Source organism: Callospermophilus lateralis, chromosome X (genome assembly GCF_048772815.1).
Source record: "Callospermophilus lateralis isolate mCalLat2 chromosome X, mCalLat2.hap1, whole genome shotgun sequence".
In the NCBI taxonomy this organism is placed as follows: domain Eukaryota; kingdom Metazoa; phylum Chordata; class Mammalia; order Rodentia; family Sciuridae; genus Callospermophilus; species Callospermophilus lateralis.
This window is the reverse complement of record NC_135325.1, coordinates 53,676,200-53,684,416: the sequence shown is the minus strand read 5'-3', so window position 1 is coordinate 53,684,416 and position 8,217 is coordinate 53,676,200. Positions and strand designations below refer to the sequence as shown.

Here is an 8,217-nt window from a genome sequence, read left to right as displayed (position 1 = left end):
CATGAGGAATTTTCTGCCCTCTAGGAGCTATATATAATGTCATATTCCTCTCTGGGAGAATACATTGATATTTGGAGATTAATGCACAAATGTTTGTCTCCTAGGAGCACTTCTATTCTTCGAATCTCTACAGTCATTGTTGGAAATGGAAATCCAGACTTGTACCTTTCACAAGTCCCTGCCTTCTTGTGGAATGCTAGGAAACTTTGTTTCCACTGAGCTTTGCTCTCTGCCTTCATTACACTGAAATGCATTAATTGAAACACTGGTAAAAACTCAGAGACCAAGAAAATAAGATGAAATGCAAGTGTAAGTTTGGTCCAGGTTTTCTTTCCTAATTCCTTATTATTATATGCAGTAGATGAGGAGGGTTCCTTGGGTCCATAGCATTTACTAAAATGAGCATAAAATAAATAGGATTGAAATAAAAGGAGGCGAGACAGGTAGTTTACTAGTGAAATAAGAATGAATGTATCATTCTCATCTGAAATCATTTATATTGTTAGAACAAGATACCTGGCACTTTGCCTGGTATATTGTAGATATCAAATGCATATTTGTTGAATGAATGAACATTGTTGAATGAAAGGTGGAGAATAAATAAATAGGTTTTTTCTTTTAATAAAGTAAATGTGATCCAAAAATGGTAGTGTACACCTGTATCCCAGTGGCTTAGGAGGCTTAGCCAAGAGGATCACAATATCAAGGCCAGCCTGGGCAACTTAGCAAGAGTCTTGCTAACTCAATGGTAGAGTGCTTGTCTTGCATGTGCAAGGCCCTGGAAAACTGACCATTTTGGCTCTGCCATGGGAATACTGCTTGAACTGTGGTGCAAGTACCATTTATAGTCTCATCTCTTAGTCTTTGAGGCTGATAGGAATCTGAGAAGTTAGCTGGATCAATCTTTTCCTTGTACATGTCTAGTGACAGGGAGCTCACTGCCTTTTGGGGCAATCTGTGTGATCTTTGGATGCTCTGAGAAGCTCTAATTGCTGCATCAGTGACATACCAGGTACCAATACCCAAACTTCTCTCATCCATAGTTACCAGAGCTTCCACAATAAAGCTGATTTTTTTTTGTACCAGGGATTGAACCCAGGGGGCACTTAACTACTGAGCCACATCCCCAGCCCTTTTTAATATTTTAGAGACAAGAGTCTCACTGAGTTGCTTAGAGCCTTGCTAAATTGCTGAGGCTGGCTTGCATTGAACTGTCAATCCTGCCTCAGGCTCCTGAGCCACTGGGATTATAGGCATGTGCCACCATGCCCTGTGAAACCTGTATTTTATTCAAAACAATGGAAGAAGAACTTTCCTAGGAAGCAGGAGACTTCCATCTAAGTCTGAGTTCTACCACTGACTTGCTGTGTGAAATCAACCAATCCCTTTTCCTACTTGGGACTCAGTTTCCCTTTTTGCACAATGAGAGATTTCAAGCTGAGTGCTCTAAAAGACATCCAGCTCAGATGTTCCAGGATTCTCTAATGTGGTCTAATTAGGATCTTCTAATGTGGTGATTGTGGAAGTGTGGTTCAAGAATCCCTGAGGGTCCCTCAGAACATTTCTGAGGGTCAATGAGGTCTCTGTTTTCAAACTCTATATTTGTAGGAGGCAGGATTTTCTTCATATACTCCAAGCCAAACTACTTCTCACAACAGATTGAATGCAGAACAACTATGAGAAGCCAGCTGTCTCCTATTAAGCCAGACATTAAAGAGACCCAAAAATGTAAAACAATGTCACTTTTCTCAGATTTATTTTTGTTTTGGAAACTATTGCTATTCTTAATAAAATAGATAAACATATGTTATCCAATATGTCATTCATGTTAACATTTAAAAATTTTAGGCCTGTTTTAAAAATCAATCAAGCGATATCCCTTAAATGTCTCAGTTTTCATTTCTAATATGGTAAGTACTGATAAGTCTACCCACATATATAAAAATTCTCTGGGGTCCTTAACTTTTTTTGTACTAGTGATTAAACCCAGGGGTGCTCAACCACTGAGTCACATCCCCAGCCCCCTTTATTTTCTATTTTAAGACAGGGTCTCACTAAATTTCTGAGACTGGCCTTAAACCTGTGATCCTCCTGCCTCAGCCTCCAGAGTCACTGGAATTACAGGCATGAGCCACCATGCCTGGCCCCTTAATGACTTTTAATTGTAAAAAGCATTCCTGTTCAAGTGTTTCTTTGACTTCCTTTCACATTCTATAGGGAGCCCTCATTGTCACAGATGTGATCTGCTCAATATCTGGCACAGACATGGACATAATGACCTTGGGAGGAAGGCCATTCTTCCTTCCTTATGGGACTCAACCACACCAAGTCTTTCTTCTTCATCTGGGATCCTTGGTGTAGATAAGTGACTTAAGCCTTAGACAACACAACCCCTCATGGGCAGTGCAAAGGTTGATATGATAGCCTCTCTGCTTGCCTGTGCACAGCTGCTGCCCAGTGCACCCAACCTGGTTCCACCTTCCCTAATTGCTACTTTCAACCCCAAAGAAAGTAGGCTTCCTGCCTGCTATACTGATTGATCAGGGCAGACCTTAGGTGTAAGGCAAGACCCTGCCAGACTCAGAGCCCCTGTTGTATATGGGGGAAGGAAAGAGACAAGACAGAAGAAATGTCACATCCGGCCTTTCAGATTCCTTCTTTCATAAATAGGAAACCTAGGAGGTGAGTGGGGATTTTTATCCTCATGCTCTTGTTACAGCCAGAGAAGCTGACTCTCCTAAGGAGGTTACACAGCCAAGAGCTGTTAGACTTGGATTTGAACTCCTAGGTGAATGATGCCAATCAATGCTGCTTCTGCTTTTGCAGAAGGAAGGGAGAGTCAGGAGCACCCAGGACAGGAAGAGGGAGGTCGGGGATAAACTTTACTGAATACTTACTTATTATGAACCAAGCTAGTGAGTGCATGTGAATGTTATCTTGTTAACTCATAACAGCAGTCCCCTTATGTAAGCATGAATTCATGGTCCAGCTTGGAGAAAGAACGTGGCTTTTATAAGGGCACCCTGCCAGGAGGTAGCAGAACCAGAATTTAAATCTAAGTCTTTCTGGCTCCAAAGCTCTGTTTTTCAATAGTACAAATAGCATTTATTGAGAACTAACATCATGCCAGGCAGTGCAGTAAATTCTTTAACTCATTCAGTTTAAACCTTCCCACAAGGTAAGATATCTTAATATCTCCCATCTTGCAGAGGGGAAATAATATAGTGACAGGGCTAAAGTCACTCAGAGAGTAACAGTACTGGGATTTGAATCCAGGCAGTCTACTTCCAGATGGGCTTAACCATCTCAGGCTAACCTGGAATGAAAGGTCCAGAACAGAAACTGAAGTCTCTTGCTTTCTCAGGTCAGTGTGGTGTGCTATGCACTATCACCTCCCAAACGAATGCCCAAAGCCACAGAGAATGCACTTCCTCCCAGAGTCCTGAATCTAAAGGAGGTGAACTGCAGGGAGGAAGAGAACATGTAGCAATCTTAGGTCTCCATGTGGCCTCTCCTACAACAGTTGATCCATGGCTCTTCATCCTCAGGGCTCTGGCTGCAGGGGAAGTGGGCATATGCTCAAAGGAGGAAACAATCTCTGTCCTGGGTCTTCATTTTACACTTTTCCCCCACACCCTGTAGAGGGCTTCCCCTTATAATCCCAGGCCACATCTGAGATACTCCTGAGGTCAGAGTGAGAAGGTGACAGATCAGTTATTACAACCTCAGGGCATAACTAGCAAAACTGAGGGCCACAGAGTAAATCCTAGGCAGATCAGGAGGGACTCTTGTATACTCTCCAAATAGACCTCAGGACAAAACCACAGATAAGCAAAGTCCTTGAAGGCAGGCAGAGGCTTGCTCAAAGCAGGCTTGGGACCCTCCAGAGTCCCAGAAACTGGCCCTTTGCCTGACCAACTTGGTCTCTGAAAGAGAAATGAGAGAGTAAGTTATTTTGGGGCTCTTGATGACATGCGCCCCCAGAGACCCAAGCCTGGCCCTTTGCCATGGGGTCCCTGGAAGCTTCTAACCACCATCCATGGCACCCTGCCTTTTGAGGTCTGGGGAAAGGGTGTGTGGGGGTGGAAGGATCACTGTTTCTTAATGGCTTCCTGCCCAGAAAGCCTCTACAACTGCAGAGTGCTAACTCTATTTCTGCTGAAAGAACTGACTTCAGGGCGTCCAGAGGGTTCAGGTTTAGATTTCAGACTGGAAGCTTTCTGAGCATGGGAGTGGGTAAAGGAAGGAAGGTATCATCTCTACAGGAGATGTTCAGAAAGGGATGTACACCCATCCTGTGTGAGCTAGGGGATGGATGAAATGGACTTTGAAGACTCAGAATCTTTCGGGGGAGTTACCTGACTTCCTGTGCACTCCTGGAGGGCAGCTGGGGCATTCTGAGAGGACATAAATTTGATTTCTGGAATCGGGTTTCTTCCAGACTTACCCAATTTCTAACTCTAAATAGGAGTCCTAAAAACAGACTTGAGACATAGAGACCTCTATACATTGACTTTGAAGGGAGGGAGGGAGGGAAGGAAAGAGGCTGTCTAAGGAGGAGGGACCAGGAGGCAGGTCACTCCCTGATTCAAGCTCAGCATGGTTAACTAGTTTGCCCAGCTGGCAAAACTGAGACCCAGGTGGAGGGAGCATCCCAGAAGTGCCAGTGGGTCAGGATGCCTGACTTTAGAGTGGGGCTGAGAAGGATCCCCTGACACAGAGCCCGGAGCCACCTGTTTGAGGTGTTTCCAAGGCTATAAGCTTTTTCCCTTCCACTGATGGCCTTCACACCTTCCTTCTAAGGGCCAAGGAACTCCTTCCTTGCTCCTTCCCCTTGGCACTCTTTCCATAGCTCCTGCCTGGTCTGGGTTGTACCTGAAGGCCCTAGGGAGAGCTGATGTATTAATGGGCCAGGAGGCAGCCTGGCAGACCTACTGACACACAGGTGATGGGACTGCTGCCGGAGCCAGCAGACGGACTAGACACCCAGGCTGGGAAACTGTAACGTCCCGGGAATTTCAACTGACATTGCTGTCCAGTCTCAGCCAACTGGTTAACGGTGCCGAGTTTGAATCAGTGAGTGACCCGCCTCCCGGTCCCTCCTCCTTAGCCAGCCTCTCTCCTTCCCTCCCTCCCTCCCTTTTTCCCTCCCTCAGCCCTCCGGGAGGGGCCGGCAGTCGAGGCAGCTGATCTCAGGCCAGCCGCCGCTCTCCGCCTCTCCCCTCGCAGTGCTTGCTGGCTGATGGAGCCCAGGGCCAGGGCTGGCTATCCCTGAGCCCCGGGTCCCTTCTAGCCTTGTCCACAGAGAGGCAGAGGCTCGTGCCCAGTAAAGCTTCACTGGCCCTACCAGCTCCCCGTGCAGCACCATGCCTCTGCTGGACGTTTTCTGGTCTTGCTTCAGGAAAGTGAAGGTAAGTGGCCGGCCAGACCAGCCCATCCCATGGCTCTTGGGGGAAGGAAGCAGCTGGGACCATTACTGGCTGAGAAAGACAGATCAGACCAGCTCCTGAGATTACCTGAGGCTCTTGGAGCTAAAAAGGCTTGGGTTCAAGTCTCACCCTTGTCTCTTAATCAGCTCTGTGACCTTCTACTGCTTTCCTAAGGAAATAAATAAGCCACCTGGCTTTTTTTTTCCAGTTCAGGGGATAGAACCCAGGGCTTTGCACATACTAGACACTCCTACCGAGCTATACCTTAGTCCTTTCTATCTTATTTTGACACGGAGTTTTTCACTAAGTTGCCCAGGTTGGTATCAGACTTGTGATCTTCCTGCCTCAACCTCCTGAGTAGCTGGGATCACAGGTTTGTGCCACCATGCATGGCTGCTAGCTGGCTCTTTTTCCTAAAACCCACCTCTGTTGCTTCCCAAGGTTTCATATGAAGATAAGACACTTAATCTCTCTGAGCTTCAGTTTTTTAGTTTTAAAATGAGGACAATAGTTATACTAACCTTGTGGGGTAAAGAGGTTGCTGTTAGTGTTTTTATTTCTTATATGTAAAATGTAAGAAATAATGTGTGTTAAGTTCCTAGCATGATGCCTGGCATGCGGCATCCACACAAGTAATTGTATCTGTTATCATTATTATTACTACTAATCTCCATCAACATATATCAATCACCTACTGTGTGCTACACACCATAGGGGCGACAGAAAGATGAAAAAGGACATGGTTTTTGTCCTTGTAAAGGAGATAAGAAAAGTGCCAGATATTCATTAAGCACCTACTATATACCAGCCCTGGGATAGGTAGTAAGTCAGTAAATATTTGAGTGCCTACTATGTCCTGACCACAGGAAGTACATGATGAGCACAGCAGAATCAACAGGGATTTGTAAAGCATGATTTCTGCTTTCAAGTATCAAGGAACTCATATATATTTAGCATCTGTTATGTATCAGACAGACCTGGGCACTTTGAATTCATTCATTGTGGTAGTGAACTTTACTAAAATATGTAGTTTTCCTGCTTTGATAATTGGGAAAGGATCCTATGAACTGTTAAGGAATATCCACAAGGGCCACTCAAATATGACTGGAAGAGTTGTGGTTGGAACACCTAAGCCCATGCCCTTCTTGACACTATGTGGCTCCCCACAGTCCAACCTGACAGGAAAATGTTCAAACAATTAACCTGATTCTAAGATAGGATGAAAGGGCTGCTGGGACCCTCGGGAAGGAAAGATCCATTCCATGGGGAGGGACTTGGAAAGGTTTCACAGGAGGTCACATTTGGGCTGAGCCTGAGGGTTGAAGGAAGAGAAGAGTTTGTCAGTCCAAAAAGGGGGGGAGGGGCATTCCAGGCATGCCTGGCAGAGGGAACTGCATGGGCAAGAGCTTGCAGGCAGCACGGTGGCTGTGCCTGGGGGGAGGGTTCATTCTGGTGATGTGGCTCAAGCAAGGGGTTCGAGGACAGAGGCACTAAAGAGAAGGAAGCATAGGCTACCCCGCCCCAAGGGTTTGAAATTAACCCATGGGCTCAAGGCTCTCACCCAGTGGGGGTCCCATCTGCAATGGAATGGGAGAAGACAAGGACTAATGTAGTGTGGTTTCTCAGACGCTGAATTAATTCAATTCAAACTATTTTTTATGTGGATATTATTGTGTCCTTACTATAGAATGGAGTGAAAAAAATTTTTTAATGTCTGTCCTCTGCAAAATAAATTTAAAAAATAGTTTGTGACATGTTGAATGTTCCCCTATTGATTTATTTTAAAATATTTTAATATTTAAAATCGTAAACAAAAATGTATCTATTTAAAATTAAATTCTTGGGCTGGGGATGTGGCTCAAGCGGTAGTGCACTTGCCTGGCATGAGCGGGGTGCTGGGTTCAATCCTCAGCACCACATAAAAATGAAATAAAGACATTGTGTCCACCGAAAACTGAAAACTAAATATTAAGAAATTCTCTCTCTCTCTCTCTCTTAAAAAAAAGAATAAAAAAATTTTGGAAATCTTATAAAATCTTTTTTAAAAAATTAAATTAAATTCTTTATCCATGAAATCCCAAAGTCTGGGGATTCCTGTTTTAGGGGATAGAGAGCCCATTTCAGTAAAATAGGGATATAATTGAATGAGTGCTTTTAGGAGACACACGCTAGCAGCAGCAGGCGGGGGTGGAATAGAAGGGTCTAAGTGGAGATGCAGAGCCAGGGTATGTGGCGAGGAGATGATGAGAAGCTAGATGCAATGATAAAGGCAACGGCAGGGGGAATTGAAAGTGCCTCTGAGGTCCCAGGTTTAAGAAGCACCCCTGACTACTACCCTAATTAACCCTTCTGGGTGCTTGGCATGAATTTAAATTGCTTTGCACTCATTACCCCAAATTCTCTTATGCTGGCAAGTACCCCCATGCACAAGCACACAGGGACACACAGAAGCACACAGATCCAAGCATGTACGCAAAACTATATAGATATGCAGAAGTATTCACAGAGCACAGAGGCACATGTGCATGCATGTGCGTGTGTACATGCACGTGCACAAGCATACACACACACAGACAGGGATGTGGTTGTGTGTGATCTTGGTAGACATGAATCAATACATGGCTAGATCTCAGGACCCCAGACCAATGCACACGCTTGGGCCTCATGCTCCCTTTTCCAATGCTGCTGGTTTAAGGCCCCAGTCAGAAAGGCAGGCTCTCTGGGCCTGTCAACCCAGTCAGCTGCTCTGAGCCACCCTTTCTCTCTGAGCCTTGCCTCTCTGTGAGCA

At 45.1% G+C, this 8,217-nt stretch overlaps 1 protein-coding gene across 1 annotated transcript in view; it reads left to right on the top strand.

Annotated features, from left to right (window-relative positions):
• Positions 1–5,217: 5,217 nt before the first annotated feature.
• The window catches only part of Stard8 (StAR related lipid transfer domain containing 8), a 76,740-nt gene continuing 73,740 nt past the window's right edge, over positions 5,218–8,217 (top strand). Inside the window, exon 1 of the mRNA XM_077106666.1 lies at positions 5,218–5,411. Within this exon, the coding sequence (XP_076962781.1) occupies positions 5,367–5,411 (45 nt within the window). The 5' untranslated portion in view covers positions 5,218–5,366. The remainder of the gene's footprint in view (positions 5,412–8,217) is intronic.